General features: G+C 50.0%; 6 protein-coding genes across 6 annotated transcripts; 4 read left to right on the top strand and 2 right to left on the bottom strand.

Annotated features, from left to right (window-relative positions):
* Window positions 1-330: 330 nt before the first annotated feature.
* AtWU_10522 (autophagocytosis associated protein (Atg3), N-terminal domain family protein) lies at window positions 331-940 on the top strand (the record flags this gene model as incomplete). The annotated part of the gene is made up of 3 exons (XM_035505626.1): window positions 331-426; window positions 500-608; window positions 732-940. 3 exons carry the CDS (start codon window positions 331-333, stop codon window positions 938-940), a joined length of 414 nt encoding a protein of 137 aa, XP_035361519.1.
* Window positions 941-4,723: 3,783 nt separating this feature from the next.
* Window positions 4,724-7,031, bottom strand: AtWU_10521 (FHA domain protein; the record flags this gene model as incomplete). Its single annotated transcript, XM_035505625.1, has 5 exons — window positions 4,724-6,368; window positions 6,420-6,471; window positions 6,530-6,662; window positions 6,740-6,945; window positions 7,016-7,031. The coding sequence occupies 5 exons, from the start codon at window positions 7,029-7,031 to the stop codon at window positions 4,724-4,726; spliced, it is 2,052 nt and encodes a 683-aa protein (XP_035361518.1).
* Window positions 7,032-8,628: 1,597 nt separating this feature from the next.
* tom70 (putative mitochondrial outer membrane translocase receptor (TOM70)) lies at window positions 8,629-10,776 on the bottom strand (the record flags this gene model as incomplete). The annotated part of the gene is made up of 5 exons (XM_035505624.1): window positions 8,629-8,876; window positions 8,938-9,411; window positions 9,465-10,236; window positions 10,310-10,392; window positions 10,464-10,776. The coding sequence occupies 5 exons, from the start codon at window positions 10,774-10,776 to the stop codon at window positions 8,629-8,631; spliced, it is 1,890 nt and encodes a 629-aa protein (XP_035361517.1).
* A 580-nt stretch (window positions 10,777-11,356) lies between these two features.
* Window positions 11,357-12,169, top strand: AtWU_10519 (aminotransferase class IV; the record flags this gene model as incomplete). The annotated part of the gene is made up of 1 exon (XM_035505623.1): window positions 11,357-12,169. One exon carries the CDS (start codon window positions 11,357-11,359, stop codon window positions 12,167-12,169), a length of 813 nt encoding a protein of 270 aa, XP_035361516.1.
* A 1,175-nt stretch (window positions 12,170-13,344) lies between these two features.
* AtWU_10518 (MSF1 domain protein) lies at window positions 13,345-14,154 on the top strand (the record flags this gene model as incomplete). The annotated part of the gene is made up of 1 exon (XM_035505622.1): window positions 13,345-14,154. The coding sequence occupies one exon, from the start codon at window positions 13,345-13,347 to the stop codon at window positions 14,152-14,154; it is 810 nt and encodes a 269-aa protein (XP_035361515.1).
* An 873-nt stretch (window positions 14,155-15,027) lies between these two features.
* AtWU_10517 (uncharacterized protein) lies at window positions 15,028-15,885 on the top strand (the record flags this gene model as incomplete). The annotated part of the gene is made up of 1 exon (XM_035505621.1): window positions 15,028-15,885. The coding sequence occupies one exon, from the start codon at window positions 15,028-15,030 to the stop codon at window positions 15,883-15,885; it is 858 nt and encodes a 285-aa protein (XP_035361514.1).
* Window positions 15,886-22,121: the final 6,236 nt, after the last annotated feature.

Here is a 22,121-nt window from a genome sequence, read left to right as displayed (position 1 = left end):
TCAGAGCGTTACTTAATGAGTAAGGAAAGGACAAGCAGATTTTGAGTTCAGGGGCAGTCATGGTCCCTACATATAGGTTTTTGGGGGAAACAGCATTCGGAACCTGAGGTGGAGTGATCGTCCTCGCGTCTTGCCCCAAACTCCAGACTCTCATTGCCGGCTGTCGGATATGCCGTGGGATGGGTGGAGGTCGGGATATCCGGGGATGGGAGTGACAGAGACGTAGCGAAAATGGTTCCTTAGATTATTCAAGAGGGGAGTGGCGGGGGCGAATGAAATGACCCTTGCACTTCTTCGCATCCGAGGCAAACCAATGGTCCTGAATCCAACATGGAGAGAAGCTCGGGAAAACTCACCCCGGGAGCTGACGTCACTCCATCCAAGCATCTGGCAATTCATTTCCCTATTGGTATCTGGCGTGAAACAGTAAGTACATCGAAACGAAGTGCGACGACGATGGACTATCGTGACATGGTGCGCAATTCAAAATCCTCAACAGATTTCCTGCATGGAAGGCCATGCTTTCCTCTATGTCCTGATGCGCCTGCACTTCGCCAAAAAAGAAACCTCCGCAGACCCGTCCTTATGGTCCTTCATATATCAAAAGGGTACGATAGCGCAACACATGGAAGCAGTCAAATGAGTGTCCGAAAGCCAACTGGGCACACGGGCGACCAGCGCCCTTTTTCCGACGTCCCTAAGAATCCTCTATACCGTCCGTGGTGAATTAGTCCCTGCTCCGACGTGTCCGCCTGAAGAGCTCTCGTCGCTGTCCCCCGACCGCCTTCCGTTCCCAATAGGCCTGGTATCAGAGGATAAGGTGGACGAGCTCCTGCTCAGAGACGACGGCGAAGCAGGGACAGATGAATTCGGTGTGGTGCCTTGTGATGATCCAGCAGAGCCCTTGAACGCTGCCGCCGCAGCGGCCGGATTGCAGTGAGGACATATGAAGACGTTAAACCCACGGCCGTTGCAGCTACTACAAACGGAGTTTCTGATCCCGGTTAGCATTGGCAACACGATCCAAGAATGATTGGATGCGTCGACTGACCGTGGTGCGTTTCCCGCACAGCTTCGGCATGTCACCACTGTCCGCCCCCCAATGCAGGAGGTATGCCCCGGGTCTCGTTGATACATTAGTCCGGCTTGATGAGACATATCTTCGGGAACGAGGCCGAGATGGTAATATGTAGTCCAAGAATAGGCTATGCTCAGAAACTGGTTCCACAACCTTAGAGAGGGTTGATACTTTGATCGGACAGAGAGAAAGAATCAAGAGTCGGATATGCTACTTCCCATGACCAAACACAGTATTTGTAGGGGGGCCACGGGGCTTATCAATCATCAAGATGAGACATAGAATCGGCGAAGATTCCCGGATAGGAAGGTAATGAGAAAGAAAAAAGCAAAGGCGAATTGCTTCAGTCAAATCATCCCGCTCCCTGCTTAGTGCCAAGGGCAAGCTCGCGGGGGACGGGAACTGTAAGACTCATTCGGTCATCGATGTGTGCTACCAGCTCTCGAGTCAAGGCCACTTCGTATCAGCAACGTCAAATTATCTGTCAAGATTTCATCTTCCGAGCAAAAATCAAGGCACGAAGACTCAGTCACATCCAGAGATTTTTTATTTTCGATATGCCGCACCAATAACATGAGACCGGACGGTGCGGCATGGTCCCAGGATCATGAAAGGGCCGCAGAGACAGCCCCAGGCCACCTGAGGAGATGCAGAATGTGCCTGTCGGGCGTGTCAACACCTCCGATTCCTTTAAGGAAAGACTCCGCGCCCCAGTGGAGCCTTTTCTGCAAACCTGATCCATAGGGCCGGGTCCAGTTTATGGGCGTTGTGCCGGCCGTTGCCAACCAGACCAGGTGCCTAGATGCACGACTTGCCCAAGCGTATCGGACAATGATGGATCTCGATTATCATTGATTGGGCGACCGAATAGGTGATTACGGCTGCATGGTGCGCTTAGTCGAAAATACAGACGTCGGTTCAGGCTCGAGTATGTGACCAAGCAGAAGCCGGAAATGTTATACGGCGGGATACAAGACCCAGAAGCATGGCAGCCACGGAGAATTGTGTTACGCGACTAACAAGAATCGCTAAGCTCGGCAAGCATCCCAGGTCAACTGCTTTCAATGCGACGTGGCCCTTTAAGCCTTTCGCTGACCTCCCATAACGGATAAGCGCAGTGCGACACGCACTTACACGATCATGGCTGGCAACATATCCTGATAACGCGGAATTTTGTTCCAGCGATGTGTTGTGGTCATAGTGACACTGGACTAGCAGCCATACAGAGTCATCGACGTTCGTCAATACCGTATGCCTTGAGTTCACCCTGGGCTTCTCCCTATATGTTGGTATAGTCGTAGGGTGTTCCATGCACGAAGCTGCGTCTCAGTCGGGCTGTCCACCCAATCATTTCATGGCACATGAATAGGCTTCGGATAGTCTTGACACTTTCTGCCTAACTCTGTGGCCCTGTAAGCTACGCCTCAGCTTATACTCTAGGCGGAATACTCCGTGGGCCTTCCAATGTGCCCGCAAGCGATGGAGCAACGGTCGTGCGGCGTTTAGGCCAATTTAGCGGCAGCGCCACTGCCCATGCGCTAAAAGCTGTCTTCTTATCCCCTGAAGTATAGGGCATATGGAGACTGAGGAAGGCAAAGAAGAAATAGCGAGTCAAACCCGCGAAGAGTGAGGGAAGGGGAGGTTTATTCATGCGTGCCTGTGAACAATGGGCACAGTGTGACGGGAGCCATGAAACCGCAGGGGCACGAGGACACGCGGACAAGCGCCCTCGAAAGAAAAAGAAAATAAATAGATAGAAAAATAGAATAAAATAAAATATAAAATTAAAATGAGAAGGAATAATCACGGGGAGAGGGAACAAATGAGAATAGCAAATTACTGGACGATCAGATAGTGAATTTTGCAGGCCGTAATTTCCGCGCCTCGCAAGTGGCAGTCCATTCCCGATTTCTGCAGGTATCCGGTTCTCACTTCTCAAGGGGGGAAAGAAAAGGGAGATGGCGATTCCATCGCAACCGCAGTGCAGCGATGATTGCTCGGCTTTTGGGGCATTAATCTTGCGTCGTCCTCATTAAAAGGCAAAGGAAATTTTCTTGCCTGGACCAATGGCCGAAGATCCTGGAGGTTCTTTGAGTGGCCTGCGTCTGCGGATTGGTCACATGTTATAAGAATCCCTGTCCATATTATGGGATTCGAACTGCGGTTGGAACTCACGCAGTTCATGGCGGGAAACTTGCTTGACTTTGATGCTCCTGCCGCAGGTACGGAGTACGGAACACCTACTTGAGCCCTAGTGATCATTAAAGGGACCAATCTGCCCTTAGTCGGGGATCCTAGACCGAGGCGAACGATGGCTAAGAAACCCAGAGACAATGCCATCCATGTGGTCCATTTCCGTCTCGGTCACGGGTGGATCCCACAGCCAGGAAAACAGAAGAGACTTGTGGACAAAGAAAAGAAACGAAATGAAAACCAGAAAGAAGAAAAGATGCAAGGGTGGGTGGCTTACAGGTAAGGTAGGAGTGGAGGACGGCAAAGTCGGGTCTCAGTCAGATCAATGGTCGGTGAGCTGCAGGTATCCGGCAGGCATCACGCGCACGACTGAGGACCCAGCTTGGAAATTTAATTAGGGCACATAATCGTGGCCATTGTTAACCTGCCCGACTCACAGGAAAAGTGCTGGCCGGTATAGAGATCCCTGGAAGGAGAAAAAGCAAAAGCAGGGTAGGCGAAGGAGTTCCAACCTTGAACTCAAGGCAAGGCCACGGGACAGGGACACTACCGAGGGAAATTGGATGCGACTCGCGCGCTTGACGGAGTGGAACTGCTGCTGGGGCACCGTTTGTCGTACAGAGAAAAGCAAAGCTGGGAGGAGGAAGAAAGAGTGACGTACGGCAACTTGGCCGGCCGAACGGTTGGACACCTTCAACCTAGTTATTGCCCTTCAATGATAAGTTCTACTCTGGGTGCACGACGACCCCGACAATGAGGGGAAGTAAAGGAGGGGAGGGAAGGTGGGGAAGAAGAAGCGGTGGCAGCTCCTCTACGGCAGATCAGGATCAAGAGGAAAATGCAGAGACGGAAAGAGAGAGGCAGAGAAGGAGAAAGTAACGAACGAGAAGCCTTGATAGAGGCGCCGACGTGGTGGTCATGGTCGACTTCATGGCGGTCACCAAGCCAATGGGCCAATGGGCTCTGCTCAGCAGAAAGAACCAGTATGACCCCCCGGTCATAACTAAAAGCCGGCCCACCGATCATGAGAGCGAGAAGAGCCTGCCTTGCGGCCGTGGTTACATTGGCCCGTCTCATCCACCCCGGAACAACACCGACTAGTGTGCCATCGGAAGAACTGGCTGTATTATTTGCTAGAACAATAATTACATCCAGGTTTGCGGGGGCTGGCTGGTTGTACCTCGGTTCTGAAGAAGCCCATTAGAGCAGGAAGATAAGAAAACAGCGAGAAACACGCCCAAATACTAAACATAGGAAAAGTGAAAGAAAGATAGATAGAAAGAAAAAGAAATGAGACAGAGAAGCAGCACCCGCCATATCCCAATCCGGAAAGGTATGAGAAGAGAACGCCGATAGCACCACGTACTCGGTGTGGTTCATAAGCACCGTGTTTCATAACAGAAGCGCATAGTTTCCAAAGCGAATGGCCAATTCCGGGACAACTCCTGTTCTTTACTGAAAGTAATCTGGGGGGAGCGACGCCAACGCAGCGATAGTACCGAAAGCACCGATGGCTACACCCAAAGCAGCACTTGCAGCATGGCTGGCAAACCTCCCCGTACTAGAAGTCTTTGCTCGCTTTGTAGGAGGTGCGGTCGTCTCGGCATCATTAATGGGGTCGTCAACTGACGGCAGCTCGTTCGCACTGTCTAAGTCTGCCAACTGGGATGGAATTTCCTGTTGGTCCGTTGGCATCTGTGGCTGAGCATCCGGATAGCAAGTCTCTTGGTCAGACAATTGGCTATCGCTTGTCACAGCTGAGTCAACCCCGTCTCGATGATAAGTAGCAACGTCTAGCTCGGAACTCCCAAACGGGCCATCAATCTCCTCCGCCTTCCTTTTCAGTGGCTTGTTTGCGGGAACGCTATCTAATCTTGTCTCGGACCTTTGCATCTGTGGCAATGGTGTTGGAATGGCATCTGGCTGTTTCTGAGGCATGGGTGTCTCCTGGATTTCTTGTCCGTCGCTCGAAGCTGCTTCCTGGCTTATAATTCCAGGGGTAGCCATAGACGCAATGACTGGATCATTACCACGGTTACAAGCAGGATCAGTCTCACCAAGCAGGAACGACTCGTTGTTGACAAAGGGTCCGTCAGCGTAAGGCACTTGCGGAGTTGGGGGGATATGCAGGGAGTATGAAGTGTTTGCAGTGGTTCGTGGATTCCACCAGTCCATGTGCATCATTGGAAGGTTATTCTGGTAACTAGGTAGCGAACGATCGACTGTCTTTCCGTATGGAGATGATAGAGTTGGCTGCAATAAGATTGGCGGCGGTGGAGCTTCGGTCGAAATCATTCTGGAAGGGCCAGGGCTCTGAGAACGCAGATCTGATGTGGAATTTCTAACGGCGAGCAACTCCGGCTCACACGTCTCAGCGTCACATGCCATATCCTCCCCATGTCGATCGTTAAATTCGGGCCTGGAAGTATCATTTCCAGATGGCAAGCGGGCATTTGTTTCCTCCACAGCATAGCTCGCCTCTGATGCTATCAAGTCGCGAATCCCCAGGACATGAAGGTTGCTCGATCTCACAGACACCTCATCTTCATGGGACTGTTCTGCATTGGATCTGAACGAAGACTGGGAATCAACCTCGTCATCTTCGTCGTCATCCGAACCAGCATGGTCATCTTCGCCCCAGCTGGAATCCTCGTCGTCAGAGGTACTCATCGCAGATGCACTGTCCGCCTCCTGGATGAAATTATCAAAATCATGAGCCGTGTTACTTGGATCGTCGATAAGATCTATGACGGAGGGTGGGGTCATCCGGGGAGTTACCAGAGGCTGTTCATGTTGTCCATGCTCGAGATCAATAGGGCTCAATTGGGATCCTTGCTGGTCATCATGTCTACCCACTTGATCTGTATCTGAGCAGGCACCCACGTGGGAATTTCTTGCGTCGTCCCTCTTCAGAGGGGACGTCAAAGGCGACGAAACCTCCATGACGGATTGGTCGTCTGAATCTGAATCGGGGGTGGAGTTGTCAATCTCGGAAGCACTGTCGGATGCAACCACCATAGGAACGGAATCTTCTTTTGCATCACTGTCATCATCGTCAGGAACACAAAAGGTATTGGTTGCAAGGGCGGTTCTTTGGCTGTCCATGGTGTCAGCACTACTCAAACTAGGCGGGACACATGGGGCATACAAAGGGTCAGGCCATTCGAATTCACAACGAACTTTTAGTGGAGGGAAGGTATCTTATATGACACGTCAATAACCCATCTGTACCTTTCTCAGTAGTCGGGCAAGACTCACCAGAGCCACGATACACTGTGGAGCCAAAGGTGACCACGTCATCATGTTTGATGACAGAGTCCTCCTCTGTTGGGATTTTCTTCCCATTTATCCAGGTACCATGCATCGACCCACCGTCACGAATGTAGACGAGCTAAACAAAGTTCAGCCTATTTTGGCCTGAAGCCCAACTACCTGTAGCTGAGATGATAGCCAAATAGAAGAACATACCTGCTTGTCGAAGCACACCCATAGCTTGGCATGGTTGCGTGACATGACCCTCGATTCAAATAATCCATTGTTTCTGGCGGGGATAAGATTCTTTGATTCACGCTTAGAAGCCCGACCAATGTTGACTTGGTTATTGGTAGAAGTGAACTCTAGGGATCGATATGGCAAATCATCGGATACGGACAAAGGGCGGAGAGTCACAATAGCTGCCCGAAGAACAGTTATTAGTTCGATTTGGCTTCGGTGCGTATAGGCTAGTGCAGAGCAGACACTTACCCTGTGTGGCAGGCATGGTGATAAGTGGTGGTGCCGTCAGCACAGAGAGATAGAGCGACAGTTATTTAGACGTGCAGTGCAGTCTGGATCGAACCAAGGTATCAGTATCTTATATCCCAGACTCCCCAGCGCTTGAACGGCAAGACCGGATGCCAGAGACCTGAAAGGCTGCCTGAGCGCTTACCTACTCAGCATCAACATCAACCAACAAGACGGCAGAGAATGAAAAACGGATCAGAGTGTAGCCTTTGAAGGTAGATGAAGACCACGATAATATCGAGAGGGGAAAGGCAGGGAAGTGATGAGGTGTTTACAGCAGGCTGACGAGGCGGCCAACGGGGGAACCCAAGGAAGCTTTGGGTAGGAGGGGCAGGAGCATACGACCGACCCGATGGGATCAGCCTGAGGTCAATCAATGGGCGGTCGCTGTCAGGCACCCGGGAAACGTAGAAGAAAAGTCACTGGCTATGAAAGCGTACCAAAGTGTTAGTCCCAGCAGTGAATGTCAGAGGCAGCCTAGACAGTCCCCAGATATTGCCTGCCTGCAGGGAAGGGTGTGACGGCGATCAGGCAGAGGGCGCTGATTCATAGTGTATTTGATAAGAAGAATAGGAAGGGGCCGTACCTATCTCACGACCAGGTTTGGTTCACGAAACAAAAGTGAAAGAGGTAGTTTGACACACCTCGGAAAAGGACTGAGACAAAGTCTCACTCACAGGAAAGATGGAGAAAGAAGTAGGAGAGGCATCACTCAGCAGACAAGCTGTTGAATGAGGGTCAGATAGGGAGTAGATGAGTCGAACGATAACATGTTCGGACAAGATGGATGACGCCGATGCGGGCGAGAGAGCGAGTGCTGATAGGCCGACGGGTGGGGGGGAATACCCGTCAGGTGGACCAGCACCTTTTAGTTTAGTCGGGCGGAGTACAGGAGAGGTAAGATTGAATACTAAGTAGATGATCCAGTGACTTGCCATCTAGTATCTCCCCCATCATTCGACCCGACCTGTCACCATTACTTTAACTCTTTCTTGACTTGAAGTTATTCATCCCACACTTGGCTTTCCCTATACTATGGTACATACATACACCGCTCGTGCTTGCCCCTCTTCCCAAACCGACATGCCGGATAGAAAGTATATGTGTATCTTCCGGTCCGCAGACCTCTCTCATCTCTCATCATGCCCGCATTTCTTCCTCGATAAAAGAGCCCAGTGTGCCCCTCCCAGAACCAATGGAGAGAGCTTGGAGACAAACAGAGAGGGGGGAGAAAAACCATCTCGCAAACAGAAAAATGGAAACACGGTCGCAACAGGAGATAAAACAGTATATCGGCACAAAATGAAAATAAAAAGATCCAGACGTCAAATAAATCGAGACATAAAAAGAAAAAGAAAAGAAAAGAAAAGAAAAGAAGTCCTTATAGTAAATACACACAGATGAATGGTTCAGGCGCCCATGCACCTACCAGAGCAGACCAGGCATAAGCTACGGCCTGCAACGCTTCAACCACCGGAATTCCAAGACAGAAGAGAATGAGGGAAAATAGATTAGGTCGTACACGTCTTTTGGCGTCTTGACGGGTGTAAATGAAGATATATCAGGACTCAATCTTACAGAGAGGGAGGGGGGGCAAAGCCAGCACCCATGCCTTGCAGACGGGCAGCAAGCTGGGGGTACTTCTCCTGGACTTCCAGCTGCGTGCGGGTGGCCTCGGCATAGGAGATGGCATTGATGATCTCCGCCTCGGTACGAGCAAGCTCAGCGGCGCGCTCGAAGTACTTGAGGGCCTGCGAGACCTTGCCCTGCTGCAGCAGAAGCTGGGCCATCGTTCCTACGGCGATATCGCATTCGGGGTCGACTGCAAGCCGGTTAGTGTTCCAAGATCTCTCCACTTTACAGCGAACGTTCGCAAGACTTACTGATCAAAGCTTTCTGGCAGAGGTTCTCGGCCTCCTGGAAATCGTGCTTCCACTGGAACAAGGCAAGAGCCTTGTTGATCAGGGGCAGGACGTTAATACCCATAGGCTTGCTCTGCTTCTCCATCTCCACGGCCTTGTCGAACTTCTCAATTGCCTCCGAGAAGTTCTGCTGGTCGAGGAGAAGTTCACCGTAGTAGTTGTAGACATCAGGCACTTCTTCAAAGTTCTTCACGGATCTTCTAAAGGTGGCCATGGCGGACGCAACGGAGCCCATCTTGTACTGCGTAACACCAAGCTGAATGTGGGAGTAGATGAAAGTACGGTCGAGGTCGATGGATTTCTGGTAATCCTTAGCAGCCTCGGCGAACTCTCCGAGGATGAAGTGAAGCTGGGCGCGGTGGTAGTAGATGTCGGGGTCATCCTTGTTGTGGGTGATGGCGAGCTCGAAGTCGTCGGCAGCGGCGTCCTTGTTTCCTTTTGAACATGTCAGCAAAGCATCTACCTAACGACAAGGGCGTTTAACATACCGAGCTCGAGGTGCAAGCTGGCACGCTTGATGTAGCTCTGAACCAACGACGGCTGCAGCTCAACACTCTTGTTGAGATCCAACAATGCGGCCTGAGCGTTACCCTCGAGATAGGTGAAGGTGGCTCTCAGGTTAAGAGCAAGGGCTTCGTATTCACCCAAGTCTCCGAGCTCCAGAGCCTTCTCAAAGGCAGAAGCAGCCTCCTCGTAGCCATCACCAGTCTTCAGGGCCATTGCAAGCAGACCCTTGCGGAGTTGACCCTTACCGGAGTCGTCGCTCAGATCCGCAGACTCATCGAGGCCTTCGGGCAGTGCCTGGGGGCGGAAGCTCTGGAGATAGTTCGAGACAAAGGTCGGGCTAGGGAGCTTCTTGCCCTTCGCCTCGATAATGGCCTTTCCTTTCCTCTCGGCAACCTTCTTCAGGAGTCTTTCCAGAGCAACACGGCTGATCTCGTTGGAGAAGCCGTCGATGATGCAGCTGGCGGTGAAGTCAAGAAGAGCCTCGCTGAACTTCTCCAGGTGTTCGTATGCAATAGCCCTCCGGTTCAGGGCCTTGACGTACTCACTGTCCATGGCGAGAGCGGCACTGGTATCTTCGACGACCTTCTCCCACTCCGACAGAACGTTATAGCAGGCGGCACGGTTCGAGTAGAAGACCGGATCGGGCTTGCAGAGAATGGCCTTTCCGTAGAGCTCAATGGCATTGTTGTAGTCCTTGGAGCCATACGCCTTGTTTCCAGCAGCCTTAAGCTTGGCTGCATAAGCCTTCCTTGTCTTTAAATCCGGTATTAGCATTTGCGGTATCGGCGACCGGAGGTATTTCCATCGTAAAAGGCCAAAGACTTACCTCTTCCGACAGCTGTGCAACGGATTCCTCGTCAACTTCTGGGAGTTCTTCGGAGGCTTCCTCCGTCTTCTTTGCGGCAGGCTCTAAGGAGATCGTCAGCCCGAATCGGATGCTTGTCGATGGGAGAGGCAGAGTGTGGTTCTCTTCAACATACCCTCTTGAACGGAGGCAGCCTTGGCCTTCTTCTCTTCTTCTGCCTTCTTCTTTTCCTTTCTTCTCTGGTTCTTGCTCTTCTTCTTCTCTGTGGAAGGGGCCGGGGTAGTCCGACCTGAGTCGGAGAGGTAGTAGACGACACCCGCGCTGGTCACGACCACAGCAACACCGGCAATGGTGTAAACAAGGGCCTTATTTTCCGACACCCATTTCGAGATGCGGTCCCAAACTGATGCTGATGAAGATGGGGGAAGAGAAGTCGTGTCGAGAACGACGTTCTTCGTAGGCTGGGGCAATGGCGACTGGCTTGACATGATGACCCGACAGAGGAACCCGTCTTCTTATCGCTTTTCCTATAAATCTACAAGGGGAGCTCGGTCAGTATCGTGACAGCAAATGGGCCTGGGAGGGAATTGATAGGGAGCACGGACGGTCCTGAGTGCAGAGCAAGTGCTTGTCGGCAGGGCGGACAACTTGTCTTGGGGTTGGGAGAGAGCGAGGAGAGATGCGGCTTGAAAAGTTATGCGTTGCGATGTTCAGGTTCCGGCGACGCAGCGGGCTTTCCGAGCTGGTTTGGGCCAATCACACTCGCCGCAAGGGGATGGGCTCCGTCAGCTCCTGCTTTCTCCACAACATCATCATCCGTGATTCCAAGGCAAATGGGACCAATGTCTCGTCTTCTGTGCTGGATCATGACCATCTCACATAGCTCAGGCTGGCGCGAATTAATCCTCTCAATTGCGCAAACCCCCTTTTTCTAGTGTGCGACCGTCTAATGTGCCGAGGTGCCAACAGCACGAGCTATCACTTGCTAACAGCTCGGTGCTCTGTCTAGCTCATACTTACAAGTGTCTTGTCTACTACCCTCGGTCGCAATTGCCGCGACGGCAAAAAATGGCCTCGGAAGTGCTGCCACAGGACTTCAAAATCATATCGTCTCTACGCTACGATCCTGCTCTTTCAACGATAGGCAAGCGGGCAGCGGCTAGAACAACACCCGATCCATTGACCACACCGTATTATCTCCTTCCTTACCACCAAGAACGCCTTCGAAATGCAGCAGCATGTTTCAGCTGGGAAAAGGCTCTCGCCTTCCTGAAACAAGACACGAATCAGTTCGTCGAGATTCTTAACACCTTCATTCCGGACAACACCAAGCCATGGCGCCTCCGAATTCTCCTCGATAGCACGGGCACTTGCGAGGTTGAGGTCAACCCGACGACGTCAATGAATCCGCTGAATTATCTAACTCCAACCGAAACGAACCTTCAGTCCACTGCCTGGCGTGTATACATCGATTCCGAACGCATATCCCCATCCGTTTTCACGACACACAAGACTACGGCTCGCGACTTCTACACAGCTGCACGACTCCGATCGGGAATAGTTTCTTTTGTAGAGCCTGCGGAAGTTCTTCTGATAAACCCGGCGGGTGAGATCATGGAAGGAAGCATTACAACACCATACTTCAGGCGACGAGATACGACGGAGGGGGAGGGAAAGCCAGCTTGGATTACACCGCCGCTTTCCAGCGGTGGCAATGCGGGTACAACGAGGCAATATGCTTTAGCACAAGGATTCTGCGCTGAGGATACAATTGCAGCTACTGACCTAGTGGATGGCGAGGAGTGCTGGCTCAGCAATGGTGTCCGAGGTTTCATCCGCGGTCAGATTGTACTAAGAGGAATCGACGAGCCACATGCCTAACGTCTATCTAAGCCAGACAATAGAAGGATTTCCGAGTAAAGTCGAGGATAACACACGGATATCTCGGGCCCCGACCGTGTGAGATACGAGGATTTCCCTATCGGTCATGTAGGCGTATGAGCTTGCAGACATGTGTCACACTTGTTGACACATCTTATGCATAAAAGCGCCCAATAGTGCTCCGCACCTATTGTCATTACATTGCAGGGCCACGTATGAGTCCGACTGTACCCTGCTATGACGAAAGGTTGTTATGGGATACAGCATATATAGTACAGGCAGAGCACTGTTGAATATCTGCTAGTACCTTTATGGGGTCCGAACTGGGTGCTCACTACTACATAACTACTTACCCCTCATGCTAGTATGCTATATAATTGAGTGTGACTAGTAGTGGGTACTAAGTACAATCAAGTACTCTGCTATTAGCCTGTTAATACTAATTAATTATACTGGTACTAGGTCCAAAAAGCTTGGCTGTCATGGCTCCTCCGTTTCGTCACAACTCGGCACTAGTAGTAGTTATGGTTGATGATTGAAGTACTTAAAGTTATACTACTAGTACTACTAAACACTATTGCTGGAACTACAGTATCTGTGGGATAGATAAGTAGTTGGTGATGATACTTACTATTACGACTAGTATACTTACAACCCGGATATATAAAATGACGGAGGATGGCTGGTTAGTAGTTCCGTTGTCTTTTGAATACTACTATCATCTCACAAGCAGGGTGATTGTCCTGACGTCAGAAAATTGATACCTCAAGCATGATCATACGAGGATCAGCAAAGACTTTGCTGTTCTGCCACGCAGTCCTGGTCTATAGTAGTGCTTTGTAGCTGAAGAAAACCGAGAGGACTACTAAGTACTACACGATGATTGGCCAGTCGGGAGACAATCAGATGATGCACCGGCCCATCCCCGCATTACCAAACAGGCTTAGCGGCGAGCGGCCAGAAGCTGACAGAAATTCTTCCCAGTCGGAGGCTCGGGCAGATTCGTCCGGCCACTGAGAAAGGCGATTGAGCAGGCGAGCACTGCAGTTCACTTTAAACCAAGCAGCATCCCCAACGCCACCCTGTGCTCCAGTTCCATCCTCTTTCTTCCCCAACTTGGTGTGACTTCCTCATTCCAATTATCCCGATCCACTCTGTATGCATCATTCGCAATTATGAAATTCTTCGAGAATGTCTTCACCTACGACTATTCCTTCCCGGCCGTGTCGCTGGCCTACTTCCTTCGCTATCCCAACCCGTATTCTCGCCATGTGCTGACCACCGATGTCATTGACCGTTATGTCGATCCGACGACTCAGCGTCTCCACACCACTCGCCTGCTCCTCAAGAAATCCAAGGTTCCCTCGGGAATCCTCAAACTCCTCCCCAAGGGGATTGGCGGCTCAGACAATTCCGGCCAGAGCTATATCCTCGAAACGACTGTTGTGGACGCCAAAGAGGGCTGGATGCAGACGGAATCTCGTAACATGGAATGGACTGGGATATTGAGCGTGGTCGAGAAGCAATTCTACCAGCGTCAGCCCGAAGGTCCGCTCGGCACTCTGGACGGGCTTTCCCTCGATGACAAGAAAAGCGAGCAGACTACGGTGCGCACTACAGTCACTTTCCGCTCTAAATTCGGACAAGGAAAACTGCTAGGCAGAAGGAAGACGGAGCCGAGTAGCGATCACACCGGGGATTACGAAGAAGAAGCTCCAAAAAGAGGCCTTTTCACCTCCCTATCCACTGCGGGAATCCAACGCACGATTGAGCTGATTGGATTGAACCGCACTCGGGATGCCGTGCTCAAGAGTAAGCAGGGTATGAACGTGGTCCTTGAGCGCTTGCGCAATGGCGGTATCGTAGGTGTTCTCGAAGGGATGCGTCAAGATCGGGAAGCAGCTTTCGGGCCTGAGGGCGGTCCCTGGAAGCGAGTTTGGCTATCCGGCCATGGGCACGCGTCTATTCAAGATGACGACAATTGATTTCGAACTTCTCATCGAACTGGAGAAAAGGCGACCAACACGGGAAATATATGTGCGACATTCAAGCGTGGAGCTCTGGCGTTTTTGGGGGATTCTCATTTCTTTCTTGCTTTTGACGGACAATCTCCTACCCTTCTGAAACTTTTCTTTTTCCTTTCATTCAGGGTTATACTCTGAAATTTCTGACTATTTTGACACCTGCATATTATCTCACCATGTATACAACGAGAAACGTCACGGATCAAAACATTGTGTATATTAGGAAAGGGCGGCCAGTCGGATACTCTTGCTGAATTCGGTTGCACCTCTGTACAATATCGATGCAATTCACATTTACTTCTTTCACTTGCTTCTATTTCCTGTAGTTGCATGTCTTCCAAGACGACCACATTGGCTTTCTTTGAAAGCCCTGTTCGGTTTACACTTCCCTCACTGATACTTTATCTTGACTTCTGCCCGACCATCCTTTCACGGAAGATTGTCTCTCACCCTTGAAAGATCCTCTGGTAACCACATACCGCGAGATAGTCTGCCGGACGCCATCGAGGCTCGCAAGCAGGGACTGCAATCAATTGATCGCAGGGAGACGACGGCCAATAATCAGAGACGAACGGTCTGGAAATGCACGTGACCACTACCTGAGCCAGAACGTGGTATCCTTTCCGTGAGAAACTCCTTGAATAGCTGGATTACAGTTGGTGTGACCCCTGCAGACTAAACACGAGCCCATGAACCTTTGCTCAGGAACTAACATGAAACGATTTATTTCAGCTGGCTCATAAGCTGTTGTACTATCTCGGTTCCTGTCTCTTCAGACCGTCCGCATCCAAACACCCCAGGAATCCCTACATAGATTAGACCCGGCACCGGAAGATGGAACGGCAACTACCGACGCGTGGGGTACGCGTTTATGATTCTCAGATAACACCAGAACGCCGTGGAGTGAAGCGTGAATATGAAGATCCGGTTACGCCTTTTGCGGACGGTACACAAGTAAGCGAGGGTTTCAGATTCCCACCTGTGCCCACCGAGACGGATGATCTTCAAACGACTTGCACGAAGCTTGAAGAGCTAGCTAAGATAGTCGAGCAAGGAAACAGTCTCGCACTATTCACGGGACTAAAACTAGCAACATACCCATCGAAAAGCGACCCGGAGAGCGTGGCCATGAGCCAGCTGTCATCGCAAGAGCTGTGGATGTATGAGACTTGGAAGGAGATGAAGACGAGACAAGACACCGAGTCTAAGAACGGTGACCGTTCCTGCAACAAAGGGGATAGCAATGGTATGAAGCTCCCGTACTTCGACTGGGAGCAGAACGTGGCGCCGGTGCCCCAGGGAGCTCATAGTCTCAAAAGGTTTACGCAGCGGGCGGCGGCCATGGACGTGGTCTTTGGCCATCGAGGCGCTACACCTGAAAATGCTTCCTGGCTTACGTCGCACATGATATTTATGTTACCCCTCGTAAAAGCTGTCACCAAGGTCACCAACATCACAAAGAACCTTAAGAGCAGTCACCAGTCGCGCCAGACGCGTGGGTTGACAGACATGGAGGCGGCCGAGGTTGAAACGGCACGCAAATTGGTTTCTATTGCGAACAAGAATCGGGCTCGAGAAATGGAGAAGATTCGCCGGTTGATTAAAAGGATCGAGAAAAGTGCGTCAATACTCAGAGAGCGCGCTGAAGCACTGGAGAGATTGAGGCACACCTCGACTATGCAGCGGCGATGAAGGTATACTGTGGGATCTATTTTTATAGATCAGGCAGAAGAAACCCAGACAAAGGGAGAATAGGTCAAGAGGTTGTGAGAGACATCTCCAAGGTACGCGACCTCGTATAGAGGGCCTTTTGCCGATGGGACCCGTAAACTTGCACTTGTTACCTTTCGTATGTGCTTATCAGGATACGAAGGGATAGCAACGAACATAGGAAGTTATAGTACCATAGTAGTATTTAGCACCCACTACTTAGTTACGACTCCGCAGCAAATATGAACTTGGGGTATGAGCTCCCCATCTCATCTTCTTTGACTCCTTAGATGTCCCTCTGTCCCATCGATATGTTCATAACCACTCAATTGACGTCGGGAGACAATCCGAAGGCAAAGCTCGGATCCACAGGCAACCTCCAACCGAAGAAACCAAGTATGGTCCAATTGGTTTTGGGCAAATACTCCAACTTGGCAGCATTAGGCAGCTGCTGAACTTAGTACCTACTTAGGTAGTAGTAGTAGTACTTATTATACTACCAAGCTAAGCCCCGATTACAATATCACGATAAGAGAAGAGGAACTCAGTGGGGGGAAGGTATTCCGGAATGAGTCCCGAGTCACCCAGTCACCCACCAGCCCACCCACGCACATCCGAGAATCCCGAGGCTGAGTGAGTGAGTGAGTGAGTGAGTGAGTTCTTCGAACGAACCGGAAGCGAAGCGAAAGGAAGTGTGAAGAAGAACAGGAGGAGTTTTCTTTTCTTTCCTTTCTTTCCCCTTTAGTATTATCCTAGGCAGCCAAGATCGGATGGGGTCTACTAAGTAAGTAATGACCATTGGCATTTAGGTATGTTATGAATGGATTGGAAATGAACTGTTTGTCAATAATAAAATAGAATAAATTAAATTTAGTTAGTGATATGGGTAGGGGGTTCGCGACTGACTAGGCAGCAAGCAAGCAAGCAAGCAAGCATACCCGAGAGAGAGAGAGCCCACTTGCTTGGCCGAGCGAGTCAGACAGTCAGATAGGCAGGCAGGCAGATGGATGGATGGTTGGAGAATGTATTATTTGGTTTCAGTTAGTAGTTAGTTATTTAGGGCATTCCGAATGGATGACCTCATAGGCATATTTAGTACTACGTACATGGATGGCATTTCATTTAATTGATCCTGATCCTGGGAGACGGGATGAAATGAGATGAGATGAGATGGGATGGGATGGGGATTATGAGGAGAGGGGTAGACTAGGACTCTCAGCTCTCAATGTGCATGCATGTATGCATGAGTGAAAGAATGAACCCTTTCTCTTGAATGGTATAGCTATAGCTCTAATTTCAATGATACCTACATTAACAAATAGATTGTCGGCTGACTGTAAGTAAGTAAGTAAGTATACTATTCGACCTGTGGTTGGTTGCACATGGTATGGAGTAGTAAACCAACACACACACACACACACACACACACACAGAGAGAGAGAGAGAGAGAGAGAGAGAGAGTGTGTGTGTGTGTGTGCGCCTCCTACTGTGTAAGTATGTAGTACTCCGTACGTAGTAGAAATGATGCATTCAGACTATCCCTAAAAGAGAAGATCGCGGATGTTTGGAATGCGGGTTCGTCGTGGGTGATCAGGGATGGGCACCACTGATGTCATTGCATATTTTTTCTCTACTACCCATCCATCCCTTCCCTTCGGTCCATGGGAAAAAAGGGAACTAACTACAAGGGAAGGGGGAAAAGAAAAGGGTTGAACATATTCCCCAACCCCACCTCCTTCTTTGGAAAGACATCATAGTTTGTTAGTTTAGTTGAGAGAGGAAATTGGTAAGCAGCAAATGCGAAACAATAGTCAAATTCTACGAAGTCACGGAGTAGTGCTGCTATCTTGACCACTTGGTATTTACTGGCCGCTTGGGCCCCTCGGGTTGGTGCCGGGTTGGTTGGTTGATTAGTGGTAGACACTAAAGTAGTAGTCTAGTACTGATGGTGGCTCTAAAAACCAGGGATCAATTTCAGTCCAAGATAGTGTTAGTTCACACTACTATCTAGTGAAAAAGGGAAAAGGAAGTGTCACTGGTGACTGATTCCACATGGGAAGTAATCAAAAAAGCCGCCACCGAGGGTCTTGTTCTTTCTTTTTTTCCTATCCCAATTAGGGTAGACTGCGACCCATCACAAGCTGTTTTGGGGAGGACGGAATGCTTGGAATTTATTTATTCCCTGTTCTATTTCTCTGCCTGTTCACTTGCAGTGAGATAAGCAGTGTCTGACCACTTCATACTGGAGTAGTGAGGTAGTAGACATATCACACGCCTCTTCTTACTGTACAGGCGTGTGGGTGTGTGTACCAAGTGATGAATGAAGAATGAAAGAAAGTGAAAGTGGTATGCAATCGATCGCTACCTACGTACATTGCATGCATGCATACAAACAGAGACTTTTTCCGCAAGCGAAAGCGAACCCAAAAACCAAATCCTACCCACCTACCCACTGGTGGCAACAGCGGCAATAGCCGACCCAACAACAGCACACGATGAGCTATGAAGAGAGAGGTGGGGGGTTGTTGAGCGAAAAAGCAACAAACCCAAATGAATTAATTTCGGGGGTTCCATTCAAGGAACAGTGCTCATTGCTCGGAAATCTTCATAGCGGCCACTAGTGGCCCTTGTTCCTTAGCTACGAAGGCCGAAAAGAACTCCAAAAGTGCAACCCCGAAAAATCCACTAGTAAGTACTGTCTAGCTAACTAACTAACCATTGGATGGAATTATTTTTGTCGGTCGAACCCCATCGCAACAGGGGGAAGGCAGGGAAATCAGGGACTTTGCTGGCTAAGACGCTAAGTTGGGCAGGCTACTTTAGTACTGTTAGTTTAGTAGATGGCTACTAGTGTGGTGTGCCTGTGAGTTGAGTCGAGTGTGTGTATCAGGGACCACTAGCAGTAGTTACTGAAGGGAAAGTGGATCTCTCCGAGGGACCGCGCTAGTCGTATCGGTCAGGCTAACTAACGGTTCTCCGACAATCAACAAACCCCCTCTCTGAGCTTTTGCAATGGAAAACGGTCTACCGTTCCAGACATCGTCTCATCTATCGGATAGAGTGGATGATTGACATTGTAGTAGCATGTGATACAAAAGTTGACGTCTTGAGTTGCTTGGTCCTGATAGCTGGTAACATCGGCAGCTACCGCTACAGTAGCTTTGGTAGGATCACCAGCCACGCTCAATCATCCTGTAGATCAAAAGGTAAATCTATAGCTCGTTGGCATTCATGATTATGCCGAGAATTTGGGAAAGCCATGATAGGTTATAGCTAGCCTCGGGTCAGCTTGTCTTGCTGGCTAGCTGTATGGACACTTAATAACCTCACTTCACCTATTCCGATAATATCACTCTGATTAATTGGCCTATGGGCCTCCCCCCAATACCATTGGTGCGATATCTGGCCTCTCCCTACCAGCGGCGTGCTTCAGAGTGACTCCTCCGGCAACCATCACACTTGACCTAAAGCATAACGAAGTCAAGGGTGTTCGGACATCCGACATTTATCCGTGTTGAGTCCGTGTCTCGTTACAACGAGACCCTGCGGGCATGGCCTGAGCTCTGGGCTGTATCGCTGAACTCACTATATTCTAGCCATGCTTGTTCGAGTACATAGGTGTTTATCACAACGCGCCATGCAGCAAAAAACCTCCGAGACTGGGCGCATTGATTGGCAAAAGCAATACTATACTAGTAGTAGACGAGGGAAAGGCCAATATGCCGATACGCTAGCCACGTGCGGTTGGCATATAACCATTGACTGCTCAGATATTGGCAAACTCACCGTACTTGGGGTAGATTAATCTGTCCCAGAAACATAGTAATCGAGGCGTGAGTGAGTGGGTTAACGGGAAATACCAGGTATTAGACTGAGAGCATCTAGTCTTTGGTAGTTTCGGGAACCGTTGTGTACGAACTGAGTAGGCGGATCCGAGGCCGAAAGAATCGTGAGACCTGAACACACGCTGGTAGTCATCCACAATTGCTAGTGTAGCCTATCCAACAGCTCAGCAGGGTTCTGCAGAACTCTCCTATAAACTACTATCAGATGGATGAAAAAAGCTTGTTCGACGTTTACCGCAGAACACGAGGGATGGATGAAAGTAAGGCCAGAAAAGTTCACGGGCGACAGGACCAAATTGGGTTAGTGGACAATTCGGCCGAAGTGTCAATAATAATTCACAAGCTGTCCACTGTAAAGTGTAGATTGAATGTGCCGGTCCTTCAATATCCCCCTGCGAGCAGACTTTATCCGATCTACTGTACTGTACTGTTGTACTCTCAGGGAATTGATTATTGGGGGTTGGTGAGACCAGTGTGTTGAGCCTTGACTGCTTCCTCGAAAAGTGGGAAATGGAGATGGACAAATCATCGAGCATATGTGTTCGGAAGGAGCTCCGAATAAGTCGAAAGGCAGGTCTTGAAGCATTCTCGATGTCACCGGAGGGTCCGGATGATGGTGGAAAAAAGCCAAAAGCGTTTTAGTTAGCGTCCCAAAAAAAGATATTGTAATTTATCACCAGTTGGTGATTAGGACCCGCTACCGGCCACTATAGTCAGGTAGATATTAGATAAGTAATATTATTAGTCGGATTGAGTGACCAGACCCTGAAACCGGAAGATCATAGTGTTTCCCAAACCGTAAAGAATAAGGATAATAGTCATAAAAATAATCAGAAGAAATCATCTCAAACGCTGGTTCCAATACGGGGCTTGGTATGAACTACCACACAATACCTGAAATACGAGATACCGACCGTACACAGGACAGCAGTCTGAGCGGGTTCACACCGACGCTGCTCACCAGCACTACAGATTATCTACTAGTATGTTGTTGGTTAGCTAGTTATATGGAGACAACTTGGACCCTGAGTCAGAAAGGAAATCTCACCAGGAGCACAGCTAGATAATTAGTTACTCAGTAAGTATTTAGCTTAAGACGCGTTTTCTGACTGTCACTGGGCGTGGGAAGAAAGAAAATAAAATACCACCTAACCTCCTAGTTACGATGGTGGCTGGAACATAAGCGAGTCTATTGGCCCCTGAGGAGAGAGGAGGAGCGGCGCCAGTCCCGAAATATGTGGTGAATGGGCCCTGTGACTGGCTCCCTGCTGCGACCCTGGGCGGGATTACCCTCCGGAATTACCGCATTCGGCACAAGGTATGCGGGGGCTGCCAGTTAGCGTCGGTGACCGGGCAGCGCCAAGAATGCCTCGAGGATTCTGGGAAGTCAGGGAGTCACCGAAAGCCAGGCACCTTGGACCAATCCCCATGCGTATCCACACGCCTTGTTTCACGGGCAAGACAGTCCAACTCGCCCTGGCAAGAAAAGAATAATCTGTCCAGGACAGAGCAGCATCATACTACTACTACTCCTTCCGACTTGACCTCCAATTCTTCACTACTGCTAACTAATTCACTCACTCTCCCTCTCTCTACTGGCAATCACACCCTGATTACCTTATGCTTACCCCCTCTCTCACTCTCACTCTCTGGCTAAATACCTCTGCTTGATTCCTTCTCCGCAACCGACCATCGGCCCCTGTCGCTCCGTACACACCCATCATTGACCGTCGCTCATCACCTCCCACCACCACCACCACCCCCTCCCTATCATTTCTAACACAGGCCCTGGCGCCAGGGACAATTTGAGCAGTCTTGTAACCGCCAGAACCCTCACGGCCCGGTCTGTTCTTCCAGCCTTGACTTGATAACCTTCAAGTATCCTTCAATTCTGAACGAGTACCTCCTTTACCTCCCTACCATATCTACCGATAAGCCGTCAGCCTGCCGCCCTGTCTGTCGCGACTCCTGCACCCGATCGTCGCGGCTGCGAACGCGAATAACCCTACACATATCTACTGTCCATAACAAGCGAATAACCGAATTGAAATCGTTTTATACACTTTGAAGAATATTACACGACAGCTTTGGACTTTTGCGAATCCGTCTTGTTCCGCGCCTTTATGCGTTTATAGCAAATCTAGTTCTGGCATGATTCAGGCGACCGCCTCCCGACCCTGACCATTTCCAAGCGACCACCTATCCCACCGCCTGTTAATCGACCTTGATATACACCGAACCACGGTTATGAGCATGGTCTTCACCCGCTCAACGGATCCCATTAAATCATTTTTGTGTCTGTGAAGCAGATCGGTCTCTCTTCTCAGCACGATTTCCGACCGTTCGTGGTACCAAATGGCCGGCCCTATTGGA

The sequence above is a fragment of the Aspergillus tubingensis genome, assembly GCF_013340325.1.
Source record: "Aspergillus tubingensis WU-2223L DNA, scaffold_13, whole genome shotgun sequence".
Taxonomy (NCBI): Eukaryota; Fungi; Ascomycota; class Eurotiomycetes; order Eurotiales; family Aspergillaceae; genus Aspergillus; species Aspergillus tubingensis.
Note: the sequence above shows the minus strand (reverse complement) of the source record. Positions and strands in the feature narration are given on the sequence as shown.